General features: G+C 38.6%; 1 protein-coding gene across 3 annotated transcripts in view; it reads right to left on the bottom strand.

Moving 5' to 3' along the window:
* Nucleotides 1-26,926, bottom strand: part of mob2a (MOB kinase activator 2a) — a 79,150-nt gene that overhangs the window by 25,481 nt on the left and 26,743 nt on the right. The window contains exon 1 of one of the 3 annotated variants that reach the window (XM_067436574.1): nucleotides 21,307-21,456. The exons of 1 other annotated variant lie outside the window; for it this stretch is intronic. In XM_067436574.1, the coding sequence (XP_067292675.1) occupies nucleotides 21,307-21,344 (38 nt within the window). In that variant the 5' untranslated portion in view covers nucleotides 21,345-21,456. Of the gene's footprint in view, nucleotides 1-17,737; nucleotides 18,110-21,306; nucleotides 21,457-26,926 lie in introns of those variants that run through there. One more of the 3 variants, XM_067436573.1, reaches the window with a different exon arrangement.

Raw genomic sequence — 26,926 nt, 5'->3', positions numbered from 1 at the left:
ATTAAAAAAGTAATCAATTGCCTGGTATCAAATCTAGCAATAACTTTGCCTACGCTTTTTCTGATTTAAACATTTTTGGTGTGTAAAATAAAAGTTAATATACACTCACCTAAAGGATCATTAGGAAAACCTGTTCAATTTCTCATTAATGCAATTATCTAATTAACCAATCACATGGCAGTTGCTTCAATGCATTTAGGGGTGTGGTCCTGGTCAAGACAATCTCCTGAACTCCAAACTGAATGCCAGCATGGGAAAGAAAGGGGATTTAAGCAATTTTGAGCGTGGCATGGTTGTTGGTGCCAGATGGGCACCAAAGCATTTGTGAAGCCACAACTCATACAACCTTGAGGCGGATGGGCTGCAACAGCAGAAGACCCCACCGCGTACCACTCCTCTCCACTACAAATAGGAAAAAGAGGCTACAATTTGCATGAGCTCACCAAAATTGACCAGTTGAAGACTGGAAAAATGTTGATTTCTGTTGAGACATTCAGATGGTAGTCAGAATTTGGCGTAAACAGACCGAGAACATGGATCCATCATGCCTTGTTACCACTGTGCAGGCTGGTGGTGGTGGTGTAATGGTGTGGGGGATGTTTTCTTGGCACACTTTAGGCCTGTTAGTGCCATTTGGGCATCATTTAAATGCCACGGCCTACCTGAGCATTATTTCTGACCATGTCCATGCCTTTATGATCACCAGATAGGCCGATCATAAAGGCATGGACATGGATATGATAGGCCGTGCCCATCCTCTGATGGCTACTTCCAGCAGGATACTGTCACAAAGCTTGAATCATTTCAAATTGGTTTCTTGAACATGACAATAAGTTCACTGTACTAATCTAGCCCACACAGTCACCAGATCTCAACCCAATAGAGCATCTTTGGGATGTGGGGGAATGGGAGCTTCATGCCCTGAATGTGCATCCCACAAATCTCCATCAACTGCAAGATGCTATCCTATCAATATTGGACAACATTTCTAAAGAATGCTTTCAGCGCCAATGCTACGTAGAATTAAGGCAGTTCTGAAGGCGAAAGGGGGTCAAACACAGTATTAGTATGGTGTTCCTAATAATCATTTAGTTGAGTGTACATTCATCAGTGCCTTAGGTTAACATTCTATTGCTTGCTTGATGACAGTATCATTATCTTTTCCACCATCAAAGGTTTAGTTAACCTTTAAACGCATTCCTTGGGTCTTGAGCCGGGACGTCATTCACTACCCTTCTCTGCATTCATTTATTAAAAACAAACCTTCTTAGTATTCCTCAATAAATTTATTTAGAACAATATAACAACATTTCCAATTTTTAAACAAATCTCAAAATAAATATCCATTATTCATACTGTAATATTGTGATGCTAAAAAAATGAAGAAAAAATATTAGTTTTTTGTTCAGTTTATTTAAATAAAAAAAGCTGAAACAACACAAATCTCACAATTTTTCACTTAATTGCCATTTTACTCAATTGTATTAACGGTAAATTAAATACAATTTGTAAAATGTTAAGTTAACCTAAACCATTTGTGTTGGGACTACATGAATCATTTATGTTGTGCTGACTAAAACGGGCAGTGTATTTCTAGCTCCCAGCATGCTTAGCATAGGGATATTTTTTTAGTGAAGGGAAAGACCTGTTAAAGTTTGATGTAATATTTGACAGTGATATTTGACATTTAAAAGTTGTATTATGTTCTGTCCATTTTTGAGGTTACCATTATTGTAAAGTGTAGACCTTGGCATTAGGCTGTGCTGTTCTCAATGAGCTGTGAAACTGTGCTAATGAGTGATGAGACATATATTTTTTGATCATTACTTGTATGCTACAATTGTTACAATTAGCATGCGGACAAGTGTTGTGTTGACTTTTAGTTTTAATAGAAATAAAGAAAAAACTTTAGTTGACATTTCTCACAATCTGAATATGGTCATCAATTCTACTCCTCTCTATCCTATTTTATCTACTTGGAATAAAAAAAAAATGTTTTAGTTTTAACTAAATAAATTTAAGTTCATACAACAAGATTACAACAAATCATTTCAAACCAATTCGATTTTGTTGGAAAAACGTAATTCAGTTTCGTGGAAAAGGTTTCCTTAATTTAATTATGTAAACAGTTTGTTCAACAGGTTTTTTTTTTGTTTTTTGTTTTTTTTTGTAGTAGTAGTAGTAGTAGTAGTACAGTATTAAGTAGTTTTTAATGTATTTATTAGGACAAATTAATAAATAATTATAATTCTGGTCAGTTTAAATTTGGTAAAAATTTATTTGATTAATCTGTTGTGGGTCATACAAATGATCAGCTTGTCATATCAGCCACAATCCCTATCAATATTGGTAATTAAAAATGCTATCATGCTATCTTTTGTCACCTTCAGTTGCCATCAATTACAGTGATTTAAACAAATGCAGTCATCAGGATTTCAAGTGGACTAGGAGGATTATAGACTTAAAGATGGGATGCAGCTGTTAATCCATAGCAACATCAATTGAAACTCGAAAACAAAGCAATGGAAAGAACTGGCTTCATTCAGCTTGTGAGAGAGCTACTGAATGTTGGTAATTATGGAGGCAGAGCCTTTGATCCTTTGATTCAGGGGGTAGGAAAAGCTAATCAAGTCTTTGTTAGGAGAATAAAGACATGAAAGGTGATGAGACAAGCTTCATCAGTGTGGACAGGCATTATGTAAAGTAATGATGTATACATGAACGTGCACAGACACAGAGATATTTCATCCGAATTGGATGGCAAGTTCCAGCAAAGATTTAAAAAGATCAAGAGCAAAAAAAAAAAAAAATAGCTGTGGGCTAAAAAATAAAAACAGTAAAGAAATGAAAAGACAAGACAACCATGTGATGCAAAATTGCACTGGTTGAACCACAAGTTGCATCTGAAAGCACAATGAGGTGGATGGCAGTCCTGTTTTTACTATAAGAACTTCACTGCCTCCTACTGGAGAAATACAGTGGTACATCAACCAAGTGGCCAAGTGATTGGATAACACAGTCCAGTTAGCCCCTGCTGGTAAATGCTTTAACTACACCATCTGCAAAAAAAAAAAAAAAAAAAAAAAAAGTATGTTTCTCCATTGACAGCCACCCAAAAGTAACAGTATTTCTCCAAGTAGTGTCCAAATAGCCTAGTCATTACCACCAGGAGTAATTCCTTTACTTTGCCAGGATTGCCTCAAACAAACCTCTATGTAAAAATAGAGGTTAAAAATTGTTAAAAATTGTCAATTGTTAAATGACCTGTCATTTTTAAAGGGACAGGTCACCTAAAAATTAAAAATATCCAATGATTTACTCACCCTCAACTCATCCTAGGTGCATATGACTTTCTTCTTTCAGACGAATACCACAAAGACCAATACTCTTCCAAGCTTTATAAAAGCAGTGAATGGCTGTTTCTGATTTTAAAGTTCATAAAAGTGCATCCATCCATCATAAAAAATGCTCCACATAGCGCTGAGGGGTTAATATTGGTCTTCTGAAGAAATATGCTGGTCTCTCGTGAACGCATGCCCGACAGTAAGCTGACGTAAGAGATTACAGTGTGTAACGTTTTGATATTTTTCTTAAACAAACACATGATTTTGCTTCAGAAGATCTTTATTAACCCACCAGAGCCCTATGGAGTACTTTTATAATGGATGGATGAACTTTTATGGACTTAAAAACAACACATAGTCACTGCCATTATAAAGCTTGGAAGAGCCAGAACATTTTTAATATAACTCTGGATGTATTAATCTCAAAAAGAGGAATGTCATAGACACCTAAGATGGCTTGAGGGTGAGTAAATCAGGCTAATTTTCATGGGGGAACCCAAAAAGCCTTTAACCCTTTAAGGCCCCCAATAATGCATATATCCATCATCATAAAAGTAATCCATATGGCACCAGGTTAATAAGAGAAACAATGTACGTCAGGTCAAGGGTCACTCGTCCGCCAGAACTCGACTTGTCAATGATTCTAGTTTTTAAAGTTATAAATATGGATATTTTAGTTATAAAATAAAGTATCGATTCACTTTAGAAGGCCTTTATTAACCCCTGGAGCCGTGTGGAGCAGTTATATGATGGATGCATGCACTTTTTTGGGCTTTAAAATCTATGGTACCATTCCCTCCCATTAAAAACTTGGAAGAGCCAGGGTATTTTTCAATATATCTCATAATATATTTGTCTGAAAGAAGAGTCATATACACCTAGAATGGGTTGAGGATGAGTTAATTATGGGATAATTTTATTTTTTGGGTGAATTAAGTTAAAAATTAACTTTTACTTGTGCTTAAACAAATGTGTTTTCTTCAATATGTACAGCACAGAGAACGACAAAGACAAATTTTTAATGATGTTACGACCAGCTCGGTTTAAGTCGCAACATAAAAGAGGGATCAAACACCAACGTTTAATCAAAGTAAATTATATTTATTGGTATTAACAAATATAACAATAATTACAAATAACAAACATAAGTCTAGGGAACTAAAGAAACAAAGATATAAACAAAATATTAAAGCTACATGATATAAGAAAGGTACAAGAAAGAAACTAAATGAAAAGCAAAGAGCCACTCCCGTGAGAAACTATCCCACAGAGAGTGCTACTCAAATGAAAACTAAGAGCACTTAAATACCCTAATCTACAAATTATCAATTAAGAAGAGGGTGTGACTCAGAAACTCCCACAGTCTGCCACCAATGGGTAGAGAGAAACACTCAGGGTCGTTACACCTCCCGCTCCAAAAAGAGGTTCCCTAAAGAACCGACAAAAAAGGAAAACAAACAACAAAGCAAATTAATATATAGATATTTCACAAATACACAAAACATTCAGGCCGTTGATACTCATCCTAGCAATCCCGTTCCAGTTCACTCTCGGATCCCCTGGGCCCTAGGGTTTCAAAGAGAGATAGAGAAAGGGAGAGAAAGAGAAATAGAAAAACACAGCCCATACTGAAACAACTTTTACACCCGGGAAAGAGCATCTGCAATCAAATTATCCTTGCCACGGATATGTTTGATCAGCAGATGAAAAGGTTGTAATGCAAGACTCCATCTCATAATTCTCTGGTTTTTACCACGCATTCGGTCTAAAAATGTCAAAGGATTGTGGTCAGTATAGACAATAATGGGACCACAAATTGAGCTCAAATAGACTTCGAACTGTTGTACAGCCAACACAAGAGCTAAAGCCTCTTTTTCAATCGTAGAGTATGCCAATTGATGGCGATTAAATTTTTTTGAAAAATAACTAACCGGATGTTCGATTCCATCAGCATCTTCCTGTAGGAGAACAGCACCAGCACCACAGGCACTGGCATCAACTGCTAAGAGGAAAGGTCTCTGGAAATTAGGTGTAACCAATACAGGCGCATTGGCTAACAGGGCTTTAGCATTATTGAAAGCAAACTGGCATTGTTCAGTCCATAAGAATGGTTTCTTCGGACTCAACAAATCAGTCAGAGGAGTAACTACACTGGCAAAATTCTTACAAAACCCTCTGTAGTAGCCTACCATTCCCAGGAATCGGCGGAGCTCACGGCGGGTACCAGGACTAGGAAAACTACTAATAGCATTAACTTTAGCGTCGATTGGCTTTACACAACCCCGACCAACTACTTTGCCCAAGTATGTCACAGTAGCCTTTCCAAACTCACACTTGGCAAGGTTAATAGTTAAATTGGCTTCAACCAGTCGTACAAAAAGTTCTCTAATTTGGTCAAGATGTTCAGACCAAGAAGAACTAAACAGAACAACGTCGTCTAGATAGGCCTCACACCCTGACAACCCGGACAGTACTCGATTTACCAATCGCTGAAATGTAGCGGGTGCATTTCTGACCCCAAAAGGCATAACGGTGTACTGCAGGAACCTATCAGGTGTCACAAAAGCAGACAATTCCTTAGCACGAGAAGTCAAAGGCACTTGCCAATAGCCTTTCAAAAGGTCGAATTTGCTAACAAATTGCGCAGAGCCAACACGATCAACGCAATCATCGATTCTAGGCAAGGGGTAGCAATCAGGTTTAGTTAAAGCATTGAGCTTCCTGTAGTCAGTGCAAAAACGATAAGATTTATCCGGCTTACTCACTAAAATACAAGGAGAGCTCCAAGAACTGAAACTGGGTTCTGCCAAATGATGAGAAAGTAAATAATCAACCTCTTTCTGAAGCAATTCCCTTTTTATAGGATTTACTCTGTATGCATGTTGTTTTACAGGTGAAGCCGTACCAACATCAATATCATGCTCAATGATATTAGTTTGGGTAGGGATATCAGAAAAAAGAGAGGGGAACGAATTTACCAACTTCATTATATCTGTCTTCTCAGAGTCAGATAAATGAGATAAATGAGAAGTCAAATTGGCAAGAATTTCAGAATTATTTAGTCGCCCTTCCACGACTCCTCGAGAAGGACCGTTTATTTCGTCCGTAGCCATTTGATCTGCATTTTCCCCCATCTTTTCAGATACATCTAAACTGCTTCGGCTAACAAGAGCAGTTGATACAACATCAACAGACAAAGAAGTCACAGGAGTCACATAAGGTTTTAATAAGTTAATATGACAAACCTGTAATTTCTTTCGGCGGTCAGGAGTATTTAGTAGATAGTTGTTATTAGGGAAACACTTTGCAACTGAATATGGTCCAGCAAACCTAGCCTGGAAAGGACTTGTAACCACAGGTAACAATGCCAACACTTGATCACCAACTTGAAGTTCTCTGGACTTGACCTTACGGTTATACAATCTCTGCATCTTCCCCTGGGACCTACCTAATTTACGTTGGGCAATAGCTCTAGCTTCATAGAGTCGATAGCGAAAACTGCTTACATAGTCCACCACATTCTCTGGAGGGTCAGAGATCTTCCATTCATCGGCTAAGACAGCAATAGGTCCCCTAACAGTGTGTCCGAACACTAGTTCATTAGGACTGAACCCTATGCTCTCCTGCACGACTTCACGGATAGCTAACAACATCCAAGGAAGTCCCTCTTCCCAATCAGAGTCAAGCTCAACACAATAAGATCTCAAAAGTGACTTCAGGGTCTGGTGGAATCTTTCTAGCGCCCCCTGACTCTGAGGATGATAAGCACTTGAGATGTTATGGGTAACTTTAAGTTGTTGCATAACTTTAGCGAAGTGTCGAGACATGAAGTTTGAGCCCTGATCAGACTGAAGAGTGTTAGGAATGCCAAAAATGGACATAAAACTCGTTAAAGCCTTTAAAATCGATTTGGTAGTAATCGATCGCAAGGGATAAACTGCAGGATAGCGTGTGGACTGACACATTACAGTTAGTAAATACGCATGTCCAGCCTTTGATCGTGGCAAAGGACCAACACAGTCTATAATGAGATGCTCAAAGGGAGTAGTAACTGCAGCAATAGGCTGTAAAGGAGCCAACGGAATTTTCTGATTTGGCTTCCCGGTCATTTGACAGGTATGACAAGACCGTATATAGTTAATCACATCTCGCTTAACTCTAGGCCAATAGAATTTTCTCAGAATTCTGTCATAGGTCTTTCGTACACCCATGTGACCAGCGACGCCCTCATGGGACAGCTGTAGGATGGCTTGACGAAAAGTAAGAGGAATCACAATTTGAATTCTGGGATCTAGCAAAACATCAGAACACATGGGTTGTTTCCTACAGAGCAATCCATCTGTAACAAAATAAAGAGGAAGTGATTTATCACCATTTACGTCATCCACCAAAGAAAACAGATCCTGAAGGGTACAGTCCGACTGCTGTTCTTTAATTAATTCATCTCGAGTGACACTATAAAGTGGAGATAAAGAACAAGCATTAACATGGTCATCATGATTAAATGGACTTTCAGGCATGAAATCAGACTTTTCCATGGTATCATCAACCACAGGCAGTAAATCAGGCACAGGAGTTTCATCTTCAAGACTAGCACACACCACATTATTCTCTGGTTGAGAGGAATTCACAGACGAAAGAAAAGTATCACTAAGAATACTTTTCCCTTCATCTTTTACTTTCTTAGCCTTAGCACGAGTTATCGCACATGCAGGGAATAAGTTTGGACAGTCACGGGAGTCATCCATTTTCCCTACAACAGGATCTACTATAGGCGGAACCCCACCATCTGATTTTTCCCACACATTTCCCCCTGCTAGATCATTTCCAAGTATGAAACTGACACCAGGGACAGGAAACACTGAACGAACGCCTACAACAACATCACCTGATACTAGTTTTGAGGCAAGATGAATACGGTGTAAAGGAACTTCCATAAACCCCATCTCAAACCCTCTCACTAGTACATGAGTTCCAGTAGCAGTACTATCAGACAAAGGCAGAAGTCCTTCCAATAAAAAGGACTGTGCAGCTCCAGTATCTCGGAGAACACGAACCCGAACAGTCTCATCAGATCCAGGCACAGACACGGCCCCTTCTGTAAGAAATGGTGCATAATCATTATGAGTCTCTACTTCTGAAATATCCCCATGCATGTTCACAAATTGGGCAGGACTAGGGTTCTCACATGATGTAGAAATTAAACCAACCGTTTTAGCGGACCTCTCTTTTTTCTTAAGAATTACACAATCAGAAATTTTATGTCCTGCCTTCTTACAATAAAAGCAAACAATCTCCCCTTTTAATCGTGTATGAACAGCATGATCAGAGGAAGAATTAGGAGTAATATTCTGTCGTACAACAGCCGCTTTGCTCTTTCCCTGATAACTCGCTTTAGGTCTATGCAATTCATTTAAATGGCTAATCGAACTGCGGTGAGTAAGAACAAATTCATCGGCCATGAGAGCAGCGTCTGACAGTTTGTTCACCTTATGCTCATTTAAATACATAGCAACTGCATTTGGTACACATTGTTTAAACTCTTCCAAAAGAAGCAGCTCTCTAAGCTGTTCCTTTGTGTTTACTTTCATTGAGGTGCACCAACGATCAAACATGTTTTCTTTTTCTCTGGCAAATTCAAGATAAGTGCATGTCTCAGGTTTTAAAAAACTTCTAAATCTCTGACGATATGCCTCAGGTGCTAATTCATATGCTTGCAATATTGCAGATTTAACAGTATCATAATTACCGCTTTGTTCAACAGTCATCGCCGAGTACACTTCCTGTGCTCTCCCGGTTAAAACACATTGCAACAATAACGTCCAAAATTCTCGGGGCCATTTTAACGACTCTGCAACACGTTCAAAATGAGAAAAATATTTCTCTACCTCCCTCTCAGAAAACGGCGGTACCATCCTAATGTTTCTAAAAACATCAAACACAGATGAAGTCGAGACTGGTTCAGTCGATGGCGCGGAGAGTGGAGTTTCAACTGGTTTTGCCTTCAGCTCCAACTCAAGTTTCCTCAACTGAAACTGCCTTTCATCCTTCTCTCTCTCAAACTCTAACTCCAACTTTCGCATCTCAAACTGCTGTTGTAATTTCTTTACTTCAACATCTCTCTCAAACTCTCTCTCTTTCAAAGCACAAGCATCTCGCTCGGCACGAAGCTTATCAGCATCAACACATAACTGCTTTTCTTGTAAAGACATTTCGCTAAACTTTACATTTCTGTCAGTATCATGAAAAGGAGACAAAGACTCTTCAGGATCAGTAACTTGAGCTCTTACCTCTAAAACACCACGTTCAAAAAGTGCGCATTTCACAGTGTTCGTCAGAGTTTCTTTAAGCTTTTTATCATTACTGGTCAACTCCACATCAAAACGCTCAGCAATCTGTAACAACTCTTCCTTTGTGCATCTCTCCAGTAATACTTCTGAAGGAAACACAAAGAAATCTTCGACTACCGAAGACATTTTTGCTTAAACGGGAGTTAGACTGATGCTAAACAACACCAAAACACACGCATGCGTGACTGACACCACTATAAACTACAGCGTTTAGACTACAAATCCCATAAGCCACTTCACCAGGGATCGTCACAGCATAACACGCTCCTGTTGTAAACCCGCCTAGTTACAAGATAGATGAAAACTTACCACGAATCGTTTTCACATCTTCATACTCTTAGCAGGCATAAACAAACAACACGGACATGAAAAGCAACAAAGTGTCACCTTAAATGAAAATGAGAGACTTCAGTTCCTAACTAGAAACAAAACTAACTAAACCTACCTGATCTTCAAAGGTGTACCGGACTCGAGGCAGCATTTAAACGCTAAACTCAAGACAATTGGTACATTTAAACCAAAAGCCCGAAGCGTACCCCCGACAGAGATTTAAAACCTCCGCCCAGAATAACCTTCAAAAATAAGAAAGGCAAAACAACAAACAAAATAACAAACAGTGCCTCGATGGAAGGATTGTAAACCCAGCTGAGGACACTCTAAATAACTGAAGTCTTCTCATTTACAAAAGTGAACACTAAAACAATATACACTTACTTACACATGCAGCAATTCAGGACGAGCCTCCAATTTTATGTTACGACCAGCTCGGTTTAAGTCGCAACATAAAAGAGGGATCAAACACCAACGTTTAATCAAAGTAAATTATATTTATTGGTATTAACAAATATAACAATAATTACAAATAACAAACATAAGTCTAGGGAACTAAAGAAACAAAGATATAAACAAAATATTAAAGCTACATGATATAAGAAAGGTACAAGAAAGAAACTAAATGAAAAGCAAAGAGCCACTCCCGTGAGAAACTATCCCACAGAGAGTGCTACTCAAATGAAAACTAAGAGCACTTAAATACCCTAATCTACAAATTATCAATTAAGAAGAGGGTGTGACTCAGAAACTCCCACAGTCTGCCACCAATGGGTAGAGAGAAACACTCAGGGTCGTTACAAATGACTTTTGGGTACAAGCTAAGAGAATGTCAATATTTTTGTAAACAAAAGCAGTGGCCTGTTGCACAAAGCTGGTTTCAGTTGTTACCCAGGTAAGTTCAAGATTAGTTTGAGCAAACTGTTTTTGTTTTTGTTTGTTTTTTGGCTCAAGAAGGTGGATTGGTTTTTATTAGTGTTCATCACCATGGTAACTTACACTACATGGCTAACCTGCTCTGGAGCAGGTTTTATTCTGGGTTAGAGATCGCAAACCCAAACTGGACCAATCAGCTGCAAGTAAAGACACAATAAAGCCACACCCCCTGTATATCTCGTTCCAAATTAAAGCAGTTTATAATAAGACAACTTTAGAAATAAAATTGTGGTGCTAATTCTTTAAATTCCCTAAAAAATGTTGGTGCTAATTATTTATTATATTTATATTATATGAATTATAATCACTTTGAATTAATATAGCCTAATATGTTCGTATAAATACTATATTGATTGACAAGTAGCCAAATAGTATATATAATACATGCATTGATAATTCTTTTAAACAACGTGTATTCCTTTGAGCTCTTTATGAACCTATAATTATTAAACATATTTCATGATTCACATCATGCATTGATATAGTCAGATATTCTTTAAGCTGCCTTCTCAAACTCTCGCTACAGCAGCAGTGTTTATTCGTGCTTTGTAAACATTTAATTACATGATAATTTTCAAAACGATCTCTCAATCTTCAGAAGAGAGGTGAATTGCACCCTCTCTCTTGCGAGAAGTGAATCAAAGGGACACTGTGATTGGCTGTATGCCGCACGTGTCACACTTTAAGGTGCACGCGCTTCAGAGTTAACTGCTAACTCTGGATTAAACCTGAGCTGACAGAGAAAGTTTATACCAAGCTTTGAGAAACGGTTGAACTTGATCTAAACCAGGCTGGATTTATCTGGATTTGTCAACTCTAAACCTACTCTAAGACTCAGAGTTTGTTTAGCTATAGCTTCATGCAACAGGCCTCAGGACAGAGGTTTATCAAGACCTTTGTGCATGAAGGTGTAATAAAGAAGCTGACCGCTTAGCTGCGAAATGCCATGTTTGTAAATGAAACATGCTTAAGACAATGAGCTATATAACTGTGCTACAGAACAGAACAGGAAACACTCTCTCAGAAAGCGACTGTAATAGATATTGACCCTAATGGGGTTAAATGTCAAACAGTAGGGACTTTCTGATAACAGCAGCACTCAAGTGATTATAGTCTGCAAGACGAGCTTCAAGACATGTTCTCCAGCTGGTTTTCGTGCTATTTTAGGCTAATCACTCTGTGGTTACATTTGTTCCTGTCCCAATTCCTTTTTAGGCAAGTAAATTTCCGTACGTAATTTGGCCCTTAAGTGCCCTCGGATGCTCATTTCCTGAACACTATCCTGATTCTGCTTAAGCAGGTCTTCCACCGTCATAGACATTTTTCCAGTGTTTATACAAAAATCTCCACCCAGCCTCAAAGAGATGAACTGGAGATTAATTCAAAAGCTTACCAATTTGCATATATTGCCCATACTCTTAATTTTTTACATTTAATTTAATAACAAGTCCCTCTTCGCCGCAATAAGTGCTCAGTTGACATACTCAATGACACAAGCTCAGAATAACTAATTGAGAATCTACTCAAAACAAAGCATTGGCTCTGCCTCATGCTTTTATTGGCTGTAGAAACGTTAACAGTTGGCCAGATCAGGTGTGAGGCTCATGGAAACTGTTATCCTCTAAGTAGCTTAGATGCCTCTGGGAGGGAGGTAGTTTCGGAGAAACTCATCCAGCCAGACCTCAGAGCCCATTGGATATCATCCCTGAGGATGCTGAATCAACAACAACTGAATGTTGTGGTTCAGAGCTTCACATCTGTGTAGAAAATACCAGGTGAACCTTAAAAGCCCACTGAAGTGCTTTGAAACACTCAGCATTATTCAATGTGTTGATGTAATTTCCACTGAAATGAGCAAACTCTGTCCTGGAGGGCCCCTGCCCGGCAGAGTTTAGCTCCAACCCCGATAAACCTGAGTAAACTGCACTGTGTTTAACTCTGCAGGGCAGTGGCTCTCCAGGACCGAGTTCGCCCAGGCCTGACCTATATATAGTGCACTATGTGCCTTTTGCCATGTAGAAAATAGTAATTGTGTGAACAAATGACCGATTTTAGCCACAGCTTCTATTTATAATGTAGGGGGCGGGGCTTCAGATTCTAGAGCATTTGATTGGATAGTAAACCTGAAGTGCAGAGTGATGTCATCAAAAACATTGATCCATCATGGCGGAATTAAGAGACTAAGTTTTTAATGCTTATATATCTATCTTCTAAATATAATTTTTTTTGGACACACCAGCTTATAGATAACAGTAAGGCTAACATATTCATACCAAGAGTCAAAAAGAACTTCCTGCGGAATTTAAAAATAGATTTCCTAGTCATGACAAACCTGATGCCGGTCTAGCCAACTATTTTCAGAAGTTCCAGTTCTTAAAATTCAGGCCTGACATGCTTTCCAATAGATATGAAAAACTTCCAAAGTGCATGCTTCGGAAGGAAAATTGGCCAGAGATAAATAGGTGAAATTAATATCCTACTGTTGACCGTTGATGCTTGCAGAATACTTACGCTTCTCATTCTCAGATCTAAACAGCACAAACAGAAAGAGGGACTTTTGTCAGATCACCATAAAAAGTGGTCTGACACACTTATATGGATGCAAACAAATCTATCTAGCTGGTATCTTTAATGAGTGATAATCTCCATTAGCATCAAAAGGATTCAGTGACTAACCAGAGTTCAATGTAAATCTGAAATCTGACATAACTTAGAGGAAAGGGGAATCCTTAGGTTGAGTAGACCCTTTCTAATGTGTGAAACAGTGTAGATACCATTCAGTCACAATGGAACTGATGACTTAAGCCAGTTGTTACTATTTGGGTTTAATATGCATTCAACTGTTAGTGAGTTTTCCATAAGCACACCATCTGAAGCCATAACTATATTCTACAAGAGGTAGGATTGTCCATATTTGTTATAAGCACATGGTCCAATGTAGGATTGCAGAAGCACTGTGCAAAACTCCCACATTAAACAAAGACTACTCTTTTTGAAAAATAAATAGCTCCAAAGAGAAGTAAAACTGGACCAACCAACCCTGATGTATGCACCATCTATTCTATCCTCCATAAAGCCATCATGACATCTCTTCAAAGAATTTCACACATCCAGTTAACTCTTACAAATAGGTTACTCCCATGATGTCAAGATGTGTAAAATGGTTAAATGTCAAGAACCACTGAAACGTATGAATGATGTAACCTTGGCGCACATATGCAACTAAATGGGTCCACCAGAGAGCATGCGTACCTGAACAAGCGAGGCCAGAGGCATTTTCAGCCTGATGATGTCACAGCTGTGACCTCTGGATGTTACGTAATAGGAACCTGCTGTGATGGGCAATACTGCGTTCCTCTTTGTAATTCTCCTCCAACAAGAAGCTCTGGTCTGCTAAATTTAGAAAGGCTTAGCATTGGAAAAAAAAAATACACTCCCGTTATGAGATGTGGACATTATTAAGCTAAGGGAGTGGTGAGCACTTCAATAGTCTTGTGGTAACCTAACCTCCCTCAATTTCACCACAACTTATCACAGATAATTTAAAAAGAAATGAAAGGGTCACATAAGTTGAGAGTGAACAACATCTCTAAGGTAATTAAACGAGTACTGGGAGGGGTGGACACGTGGCTCGCAGAGTACCGCCAAAACAGATTATGCCCAACACCACTTAAGCATTAATTTATTCTTCCCTGATGTGATTAAGTGTCAAACGGCTGGATGTGTGCAGAGTCTTCAGCTGAGGTGGGAATGAATGGAGTGACCTTGGGTGCTGACGCTGAGTAAGCATTATCAGGTGCTCGCGCTGCAGCTCGGGATGCTGAGGCAGAGCAAGAGTGGCATCACTGCAACCTGATCTATTGCAGTAGGAGGAGGCGCTTATGTAATTTTCACACGAGAGACAGGAGGGGGAAAGACAGTGGAGAATTGGGAGGTCTGAAGGGGCTACAGATAAAATGACAACATTATTCAATGATGACAACATACAACAAAATGGTGGATAAATACATCTCATCGTAAATGTACTGCCTATTTATTGCAAAAACTGAAGGTACAGTATAGTGCAATCTAGTACATCCTACCTCCAGCAATTATTTTATGGCTGATATGATTGGTAAAAGGTACAAATATTGGTAGCACTTTATTTTACTAACCTGTTTTCCAAATACTGTACATACTTATTATAGTTTTTACAATAACTGGGGAATAACTAGGTACTAACCCTGAACCTACCCCTAAACCTAACTGTAATCCATGTAATTACCTTGTATTACCCAGTACTTTCTTAGGTAAACAATGTAAAATAAGGTGCAACCCAAATCTTTAAGGTTTTACTAACCCTTAAACACATACCTCGGATCTTTAGTGACCTGGGACGTCATTCACTACCCCTCATATAGATATTTTTTAATTTCGACATCAACCTTCAATCAATTAATTATAAACAACATAAGAAAAAAGTAAAAACAATTATAAAAGAATGCCGTTTTCCCATTCATTTTTTTTTTATTGTATAGGACCCAAGGTGTGTAGTAGTGTAAGAATAATTTTTCTGCACAATAAAAATTGAATCTTTGATAACTTAATAAGTGCAATTCACCTTTATTCCACAAGTTCTTAATGTCTGATACACAATGATGTAGTGACGTTTCACTCATAGTTACCGCAGGCAGAAAACAAAAGAATAGGAAGTATCATCAGCAAAACTTGAAATGGCTCAGAGATTTACTGCAGAGCAAGAAATGAACACTAGCTAATATTACTGTCACTGATGGTGGATCTGATGAAGAAGCTGTCAACGATCAAAATATTGATTTTGAAGATGAGCTCTGTGAGGACAGTGATGATGGTATAAAACATCTCAGACTGAACACTTCCAAGCTTTAAAAGGTAACAAAATATGCTTTGTTTAATTCTTCTGTAAGTGTTACTATAATATCAGGATAGCTTTATATTATCTTAACAGGTAGAGATCAATCCGGGTTAGATATAGATCCGGGTTGCTAAAGATCCGAATATGTAATGATGATTAGCAAAACATTCATTCATTTAAGGGTTAACATTTAGACTAAATATATAATCTAGAATTTTGTGTTTTTAGGCGATATCACAAATAAAAATTAGCTAAGTATAGTTTAGTTCTTCTGAAACCTGAAAAAGAATTGACTGTGAAAATAAGAACAGTTGACTGGAACTTATCAGCATCCAAAATCAAACTGAAGATTAAAAAAGAAACTACTACTAGACAAAAGCAAAAGGGTTACCAATACATTGTGCGTTTTTGTACATTTGAATACAATCCAAATTTACAAGGTTACTTTTATGGTACATGAGACCCTCAATGAAGTATTCCTCACAATGCAAATTTAATTCAAAAGAAAACCTCTAAGATCATGAAAATAGACGTTAGCTTCCCAAGACATGATCTTCACTAGAGATTGGCCCAAAGCTAGAGAAGAATGCAGACAGTAAGGAACCGCCGGCCGACACAGACCAATCAAAGCACATTAGATTAAATAGACGGCACAGTCAGATGGCTTAGCTGATAACAAATACTCCAAAACCAGACAGTGCTGGAAGATTTAAAAACTACTTACACACTCCCATAACAAATCACTTCCATGAAAAATCTTACACCACATTTTTGGCCACCTTTGAGGACCAAATGGAAATTTACAGTCAAATCTGTTTACACGATACCAAACAGGATGCGATTACAGATTTTGAGAGTTGGACTTCGCCTAAACAAGTTTAGCAACACTGTATTTGATACGCCGTGAACTTGCAAGGATGCATTTTCCATTCATCCAAATCTTGGCGTGGTCACATATAACAGTTTCCATCTACACACAGTTTATCAGTGCAGTTATTGCAACTTGAGTATAACTTTGAGGTTATCTAAACATCAGACACTATGGAGGCTAAACAGTTTTTGCGGAAAGCAGGTGTGTCTAAAACCAACATCCCTCAGGACAGTTGCAATGGGCAACGTAAGCCTGAAAGACTAAACAACCCCACCGGACGACGGTGTTATAAAATAAAACAATGTTTGGATACTGCACTAAAAAGATGAGAACTCCTTTCACACCAAAGAGCAAAAAACATCTCAGCCACAGAAGACAAAAAAAAATGCCAGATCAAGCCATTAGTGATGGTTTCTAGCTTGCCCAACGTAAACATTAACTGTGAAGATGAAGAATATATAACAAAAAATAGACTGATAGATCAGAAAGAAACAAACTCAGCCTTTTAATCAGATACATCTGGGACTTTTCACATTGGCCAGCATCCTTGAAAAACCCTGGAACTTTTAGCGATTTGTTATATATAGCAGCACCGCAGTAAAATAAAACTACAACCACATGTAAAAGGAAAAAAAGGGAACAGCATCTCTCAGTCCTTTCATGTGAAGAGCATGCATTGGTCTGTTAACATTCACTAACTTTCGAACAGTCCTCTTGCTTAACTTTTGTAAATTGAGGTAGAGGTCAAAACTAACATTTGAAAGGGCAAAGTCTGCCCTTAGCTGTACGGAAAAAAGCAAATTGGGAACACAGTGTCCAAACCAACATTGGTCTGCAGCCACACGCTACAAGCTGCATTGATTTCGAACTTTAGCTATCTGCTCTTTCTCTTGCTGAAGGTTCTAGGACTGATCTGATCGTACAACATCACACTTGATCTCTGCATAACCTGGCACAGCTTCAAGAACACCCACAACTCCAAGGAAGACAAAAACATGCGGAAGAGGGTGATAAAACATCCCAAAACTGGTACCTGTAAAAGAAGCAGTCACAACACACTAGAACCCCCATGCAGCTTGTGAAGTCGGGAATCAGATCGCCCTGTCCTCTGTTGTGCCGGCTTTAAGATATACTACAGGTGAGTGGCATCCGTTACAGAGTGAACTCTTGGCATTGCATCCACACAGATCTACAGAAACTGTTCCTCCCTCACACTTTGTGACTCCCTCTCCTGTTTCCCGCTGTTTTCAGTTGCTGGACCGCACAGTGGGGGCTTTGTTAGGTGGTGATTTCCCTTCCCTTGACACTTCAGTCAGCAAACAAACACAAGCGTCCTCAGCAGGCGAGCACAGCGCATACAGTCGCTCAGCACTTGTGTGTTCCTCTCTGCTGATACCCTCAGTTTCCCCCCCTCCCATCTTTTCTCTCTCTCTCTCATTCTGTCGCTGTCTCTCTCCCTTTCCTCCCCGTCTCACTCTCCCGTTGGCTCTGACTTTGAGGCGGGAGCGCTGGGTTGGCAAATAGACTTGCTGCAAACCGATGACGGCCCACTGCAGGAATATTCTGAGCCAGGAATCTTTTAAGGGCCCATACAGCCCATGCAAATTGTGCCTTTAAGGACATTTCTTCAGAGGAAAACTTTCTCCCCTCTCAAAAAAGGAGTCAATAAAAATATACTCGCCATGGCTGAGCACCTCAAACACTTTTCAGGCACATAAAGTTAAAGGGAAACAAGAAGAATGACCTAATCTTAAAAGACAAAGGAGAGATAATGGCCTTACTTAAAGGGTTAGTTCACCCAAAAATGAAAAATATATAATTAATTACTCACCCTCATGTCGTTCGACACCAGTAAGAACTTCGTTCAACTTTGGAACACAAATTAAGATATTTTAGTTCTTGCTGAAGTTCTTACGGATGTCGAACTACATGAGGGTGAGTAATTAATGATATATTTTTCATTTTTGTGTAAACTAACCCTTTAACTGGTACATAACACACACACACCGTTTCTGCCAACCTGGTGTTAATCTTGAGTACCTATAGAGTAGTACTGCATCCTTCATATTTCCGAAGAGTCTTTAGTTTTATCAGATTTATAAAAGCCAGATACGCTGTTTCGACGCTCTCAGAAAAAGGCCAAACTCGTGAAACACACAATACATCATGGCATTATCCCTGGATAACTTTTGATTCACTAAATATTTTGTTATTGACATTACAAGCACTTACTTTGTAAGTGCCAAAAAAGCACAGACATTTGATGCAGTTTCACTCACCGCCTGCAGTTTCCACTCATGACCGGGAACAAACAAACACACAAACAGAACTCTGTTGCTGCTCCAGAAAAAACTAACTGCATCCACTGTTCCCTTAACACTGGGTTATTTGGGAAGCTGAACAAGGTTATCTTTCCCTCACAACCAGAAACACACTTCTTTAGTGACATTGTTGATTTAATGGTCTAAAAACAAAATGACAGCGCTGCCAACAGCTCCCGTAACCCAAACAAAGCTTGTTCATGGCCGTGCTCTCACTCTGGTTAATGTGCACGCACTCATCCAGGAGAAGTGCCCATACAAGGAACTCCACCCTTGATGACGGCATACAGGCGTTCTGAAAGTTGTTTGAATCCTGAAGGAGTGTATTTGGCACAGAAATACTCCGTCACATGTCCAACTCTTTTTTTAAAATTTTGTCCATGTTTACCATTGAGATACAAATCTTTAACAGTGTAAACAAGTCAGAATGCATGAAAGAGCATAATCAATGTTTTATAAACAAGTTTCGGGAGAAGCTCGTTCAGATAATGGACACAGTTGGAGAGCACATAGCTAATCAACAATAAGAAGGTCATATATACCCAACAGTCTTACCTGTGTTTCATTGACAGTTTACCAGCATCCCTCCGCTACCCTTCTTCTCCCCCTGGACAGCATGGCAAATACACATTTAAACTCACTCTCCATAAATAATATGTAAGTGCAAACTCGTGAAATAGCATAGGCAAATAGCATAGTCGCTCACTATTCAGACAAACAATTATTGAAACAACTAGTCCTAAAATCACGCCATTGGTTGAGGTTAGCATAGAACCGCATCCTGATTTTGGACTGTCGTCACTATCCTGTCACTATCGTGTCGTCGTCTTGAAAGCATATATATGAAATGTCATTCCTTCTTGTCAAAGAACAAAGCAATTAAGCCAGCATGTTTGACTCCACTGGTTCTTGTGTCTCATGACATTAAACGGCAACATATTTGACTTGAGAGTTGGAACGGATTTCAGTGAATAACATAAATGTTAGCCTTTTCATAATGTAAAACTATAATACGACTTCAGAAGATTTGGCACCCAAATCATATGGACTAATTTTATGTCTGTATAAACTGCCATTGAATGGGGGGGGGGGGGGGGCTTTTTGTGTTCCACTGGGGGAAAAATAGGATAATCTATCCAATTTATGATAAAGTGAATAATAAACAAACAAACATACATAAACAGCCTACATAATTTGTGGCTTTCTTAAAAATATAAAAAGAGAAAATAAGAGAAAATTGTCATGACTGGTTGTTATACTTTTGTAGCAAATAGTACATTATATTTGACACCAACAAAAATAAGCTCAGTGCAAGCGGTCTGTTTTGTTTCTGTGTAAATATGCATACAGATCAAATACCTTACCAGTAAGCACAGACAAAAAAAAACATTACGTCACCTATTGTGTCAATCTAAAACCACTGAGAGGAGCTGGACCTCAAGCCTCCTCAGTTTTAAATCTGAGCTCTCTCTGCATTAAACAAAGCATTGACCACAGTGATCTTCTCCCAGACTCGATGACGTTATTCGTAGCAGAACAAAGTGATTACGGAGCAGAAGCTCTGGAGACTTCAGCGCCCGAGCTGTGATAAGAACCTTCCCTTTGTGATGGAAAAGCTGCAGAGAGTAGGCTACAACTGCAGGAAGACTTAACATTTTGGGTAACAGAACACCGGAGAGAAATCATAATGAGCAGAGAAAGTGCATGTGTCTTGTGTCCTAATGATCTAAATATGAATGACTGGTCACTCGAGTCTAAATGCTGGACTCAATGAATCCAATGAACAGTAGCGGGGAGGCAGTAGGAACGAATGATGCTATGCATTCGTTTGAGTTTCTCAATGGAAATGTGAGAAAAGAAACACCTCTCCCTTTCTAAAAGCAAGTATTACAAGTTTACTAGTTTATTTTAAACCCGCGAAATTAAACCCATTTACTGCCCGGGTTTCGTGGTTCGTTAGAAGAAAACGTGAACGTTTAACAATTTCGTAAAGTAAAACAACGCTGCAAAACCAGTTCGCACGCTGCCGCTAGCGTGCGTTACTCATTAAACCTGACTAAAACATTAGTGTTTGTTATGACAGTCAATTTAAACCTTTTAAAGGAGTGTGGACGCGTAGGCTACTATTCAAACGTCCTGCGTGACCTTACGGAAACCCTCAATGTAACACATGTGGAACGTAACAATTTAATTCGAACGAAAAACGGTTGTCATTAATGTGAAGAACACAAAAGAATCGAATTCAAAATTCGAATCAATGAACGACATTTAAAGTGCTTACCTATTTAAGGTGTACGAACCATTCCGTTTGAACCGCATCTTGGATGATAAAAGTTTGACGATTAAATCCAGAACTGTAAAATAATCAGGCTGCTAACGGAGTATGTTACTGTAAGCTGCCGAAACACAAAGAGAGGGGAGTCCTGAGGACGAGACCGCCTCTAATGTCCGTTTGTCTCAGTAGGACTGGCTTAAAATCAGACAGGGGGATGAAAAGGAGATTAAACACTTCATTGTGTGCCTGTGAAGTTATTCATGGCAGTAAAACGTTATGTTTTTGTCTCAGTTAAGCTGTTTTGGTGAAACCGCGGCCAGGATGGAGGGTGTTTGATTGCCTGAGGAAATTGGCTAACAAAGGAGAGAGTTTTGCCAGCCAGACGAGTTTTAAAAAAAATAAGGCGAGTATAAATATGTTGCCAAATGCATGTGAGTTAGGCCTACTGTATTTTTGTTAGTAGAGCTAGAGAGAAACAGAAATCTTGGACCAACTTCCATTCATTTATAAGCTTAAATGGTTAGTTCACCCAAAAATGAACATTATCTTGATTACTCACTATTTGCCCATGATTTACTCACCCTCAAATCATCCTAGGTGTATTATGACATTCTTCTTTCAGATGAACACAATCAGTAGCCTATATAAAAAAGTCCTGGCTAATCCAAGCTTTATAATGGCAGTAAATGCTGTTTCTGTTTTTAAGTTCATAAAAGTGCATATATTTATTATAAAAGTACTCCACACGGCTCTGAGGGGTTAATAAAGGTCTTTTGAAGCGAAACGATGCGTTTGTGTAAGAAAAATATCCATATTTAAAACTTAACTAACTCCCACGAGAACCAAGTTTTATTTCGCCCTTTCCTCTGCGCTTCTGCGTTAGTCACCGCTCACCGGAACTGCGTTCTATGTCATGTGCTGGAACTTCAGTCTCTCGTGAACACGCGCACGACAGTTAGCGGAAGTTAGAGATTGTTTGTAAAGTTTTAAATGTGGATATTTTTCTTACACAAACGCATCGATTCGCTTCAGAAAGCCTTTATTAACCCCCCTGGAGCCATATTGATTACTTTTATGATGGATGGATACACTTTTATGGACTTTCAAACAGCCATTCACTGCCATTTTAAGATCGGAAGAGCCAGTAAATTTTTAATATTACCCTGATTGTATTCGCCTGAAAGAAAAATGTCATACACACCTAGGATGACTTGAGGGTGAGTAAATCATGGGCTAATTTGCATTTTTGAGTGAACTAATCCTTTAAAGGTTCTCCTAGAGAAGTTTTAGCTGTTTCCCAAGGCATATATGGGGGCGGGAAGAGCTAAAAATAAACGTAATGATATGCTTTAGTCTGGTCTCAACCAAGACCCCACCCAATACAGCAACACTGACTGGTTCCACTTAAAGTGCCAAACTAAAAATAGAAACAGACCAGAGCAGTGCAGCTCTGAAAGCAACAAAAAGAAGAGTGTGTGTATCATGTATCAGGAATAAGATTATGGGCTAGACTAATTCATCTAGAAATTTTACTCTATTGGACAAATATGGCTTGGTCTCTCTTTCAATGTAGCCTTGTATGTATTCAATGTATTATTTTTTTAATAATGACATTTTTAAAGAACAAATACACAAATAACATGTAAATTTTTAGATTGTTACATTAAACAATAGTTTTTTTTTCAAGATTTACACATTCCAATTGACAGTAAAATCAAATTGAATTGATTAATCCTTACACATTATGAATTAAGATTTGATTAATATTATGTTTTTATTCTTTTTTTTTATAAATATTAATGGAACAAGGGAATGGACCATTTAGTTTAAGTGATTCATATTCAGAAAACAATAAAAGAAAATAATTATTATTGCAAAACACTTTTCCAAAACACTTTGTGCTGATATTGAGGTCTGATACGGGTAAACTGAGGGACAGGTGTGGTGGTGTGGGTAAGTTTAAAGGGATAGTTCACTGTAAAAGGAAAATTCTTTCATAATTTACTCACCCTCAAGTTGTTTCTAACCTGTATGAATTTATTTCTTCAGCTGAACACAAGGGAAGATATTTTGAAGAGTGTCAGTAACCAAACAGGAGCCATTGACTTCCATAGTATTTTTTTTCCTACTATGGAAGTCAATGGTTCCAGGTAACTAATTAAAAATCTACCCCTGGTGGGTAAGTTTAAGGGAAAAGTTAGGGACAAGTGTGGTGGTGTGGGTAAGTTTAAGTTAAGGACAGGTGTGGTGGTGTGGGTAAGTTTAAGGGAAAAGTTAGGGACAAGTTTGGTGGTGTGGGTAAGTTTAAGAGTAAAGTTAGGGACAGGTGTGGTGGTGTGGGTAAGTTTAAGAGTAAAGTTAGGGACAGGTGTGGTGGTGTGGGTAAGTTTAAGGGAAAAGTTAGGGACAAGTGTGGTGGTGTGGGTAAGTTTAAGTTAGGGACAGGTGTGGTGGTGTGGGTGGTGGTGTGGGTCAGTTTAAGGTTAAAGTTAGGGACAGGTGTGGTGGTGTGGGTAAGTTTAAGGGTAAAGTTAGGGACAGGTGTGGTGGTGTGGGTAAGTTTAAGGTTAAAGTTAGGGACAGGTGTGGTGTTGTGGGTCAGTTTAAGGGTAAAGTTAGGGACAGGTGTGGTGGTGTGGGTAAGTTTAAGGGTAAAGTTAGGGACAGGTGTGGTGGTGTGGGTAATTTTAAGGTTAAAGTTAGGGACAGGTGTGGTGGTGTGGGTAAGTTTAAGGGTAAAGTTAGGGACAGGTGTGGTGGTGTGGGTAAGTTTAAGGGTAAAGTTAGGGACATGTGTGGTGGTGTGGGTAAGTTTAAGGGTAAAGTTAGGGACAGGTGTGGTGGTGTGGGTAAGTTTAAGAGTAAAGTTAGGGACAGGTGTGGTGGTGTGGGTAAGTTTAAGGGTAAAGTTAGGGACAGGTGTGGTGGTATGGGTAAGTTTAAGGGTAAAGTTAGGGACAGTGTGGTGGTATGGGTAAGTTTAAGGGTAAAGTTAGGGACAGGTGTGGTGGTGTGGGTCAGTTTAAGGGTAAAGTTAGAGACAGGTGTGGAGGTGTGGGTAAGTTTAAGGGTAAAGTTAGGGACAGGTGTGGTGGTGTGGGTCAGTTTAAGGGTAAAGTTAGAGACAGGTGTGGAGGTGTGGGTCAGTTTAAGGGTAAAGTTAGGGACAGATGTGGTGGTGTGGGTCAGTATAAGGGTAAAGTTAGGGACAGGTGTAGTGGTGTGGGTAAGTTTAAGGGTAAAGTTAGGGACAGGTGTGGAGGTGTGGGTCAGTTTAAGGGTAAAGTTAGGGACAGGTGTGGTGGTGTGGGTAAGTTGAAGGGTAAAGTTAGGGACAGGTGTGGTGGTGTGGGTAAGTTTAAGGGTAAAGTTAGGGACAGGTGTGGTGGTATGGGTAAGTTGAAGGGTAAAGTTAGGGACAGGTGTGGTGGTGTGGGTAAGTTTAAGAGTAAGTGTCAACAGTATAATTATAAATTTAACTACAGAAATGAATTACAGATTTAATTACATGCAGGTAATTTTTTTAATGTAAGTACAATGTAAAACAGGTATGTACACAATAAGTGCACTGTATCAATTTATCAATTTAAATGTTAGTTAAGGCCACCTAAGTGGGACAAATGTTTTATTAAGCTCGAATATTAAATTGAGTTTAATATTAAACTCATTAAAATACTTAATTATTAAATAAATTTTGAAAAAAGTGTGTGCGTGCGTGCGTGCGTGCGTGCGTGCGTGCGTGCGTGCGTGCGTGCGTGCATGCGGCACTGTTGTCACTATTATGTAATTTTCTGGATCTTTGACACTTTTTTAATCTCTGGTTTCTGAATAAAAATGTCATTTGAACTGGATACAATTTCTATTTATTTCTGAGAAACAATATACATTTAATCTTTCAGCAGAATGACCAATATACACGTTTTCATACAGACATATCACATTTGAAGAAAATAAAAAATTCTGTATTAGAAAGGATAGTTCACCCAACAATACAAATTCTACCATCATTTACTCACCCTCAAGTTGTTCTAATCCTGTATGAATTTGTTTCATCTGCTGAACACACACACACACACACACACACACACATATTTTTAAGAATGTTTTTAATCAGACAATTGATGGTCCCCATTGACTTCCATATTATTGTCCCTACTTTGGAGGTCATTGGGGACTGTCAACTGTCTGAATTAAAACATTCTTAAAAATGTGTTTTTTTTTTTGTGTTCAGTAGAAGAAAAACTAATACAGGTGTGGAATAACTTGAGGGTGAGTAAATGACAGAATTTACATTTTTGGGTGAACTGTGCCTTTAAATATAGTAACACAATTTAAACAGATTACATCATCCCTTAAATAAAACACTAAAGCATTGATGTTTTCTTCCCTATTTGTTGAGCTGGACTCATGAAATTCATTTAATTTCTTTGAATTGTCATTCAGTGAATTCCTCTTCCTGTCCTTCCAATTCTAATTCCCATTCAGCATCCCATAGGGTGTGGCGAATGTGATTCAAATGCACACTCATGAATTGAAAAAGAGCCAGTTCTTACTTAATCTTCCCCGATCCTGCAGTACCACACAAAATATGATGAATGTGTTTCTCTCTGTAGGTTAGTCTCTTGCAGAGCGCTTGGCTGGCTGGATCATTATAATTACAGCAAGCTGGCAGTGTCCTGAGTGATCGATCCCTGCGGCTGCAAAGAGTTATGCAATCCTCAGCGAGAACCAGCTACAGGACAAGCCAGCCGTACTATCCTGGGACAGACTGCTATTTACTGTGCAACATGGACACACACACACACACACACACACACACACACACACACACACACACACACACACCACCTTCGAGTTTCAAGAGCAGTACATCTGGTTGTGACTGAATCTTATAAACCTTTGGAAGCTGTTCTCTTGTTCTCTAATAGGACGACTTATGATGCTGAAAAGCTAGTTTAGTTTGAAATTCTTAATCTGGACCGAACTCGAATTTCTATGAAATAAAAGGCTGTTTACTCAGTCTCTGGGTAACAGGGCTGTTTTGGGTAGAACTTGTGCTCAGTTTCATTTTAGAGACTTTTGGGGAAACTTTGCTTGCCAAACTGTTACAAAACTCAAGTGCACGTCTCCCTCACGCACCATCCATCATTGGGGTATGAGGTAAATGTCAGATTTTAGAACAAGATGGAAGACCAAGAAGAATTTGCAAAGGAGAATAAAGTCAAATATTCATTATCTAAAAATCCAACAGCACTCAAAACCTATTGATCACAAACAAAAACAAAATAACTAGTTTTGCTCTTTCGACACATCTAAAAAATTATCCATTTATTGGAACTTTTTTATTTTTTACAATAATTAGTTTACATTTTCATATTTTATTTTAAATATTTCCATTTACAACTGATCATTAAGACAGAATATATTTAAATACATTTTAATATTTTTTTTACACAATAAAATGTTTTTTTTTTTTTACTTTAATCTTTTAATTTTTATTTTAAATTATCTGATCTTACAACTTAAAGGTGCAGGTTGTACATTTTAGCGGCATCTACCGGGTAGGTTGTGAATTGCAATCACACACCAATCTCTCTTTCGGAGCACAAAGAGAAGCTACGGGACG

Source organism: Pseudorasbora parva, chromosome 25 (assembly GCF_024679245.1).
Source record: "Pseudorasbora parva isolate DD20220531a chromosome 25, ASM2467924v1, whole genome shotgun sequence".
NCBI classification, from domain to species: domain Eukaryota; kingdom Metazoa; phylum Chordata; class Actinopteri; order Cypriniformes; family Gobionidae; genus Pseudorasbora; species Pseudorasbora parva.
This window is presented reverse-complemented; position numbering and strand designations above follow the sequence as displayed.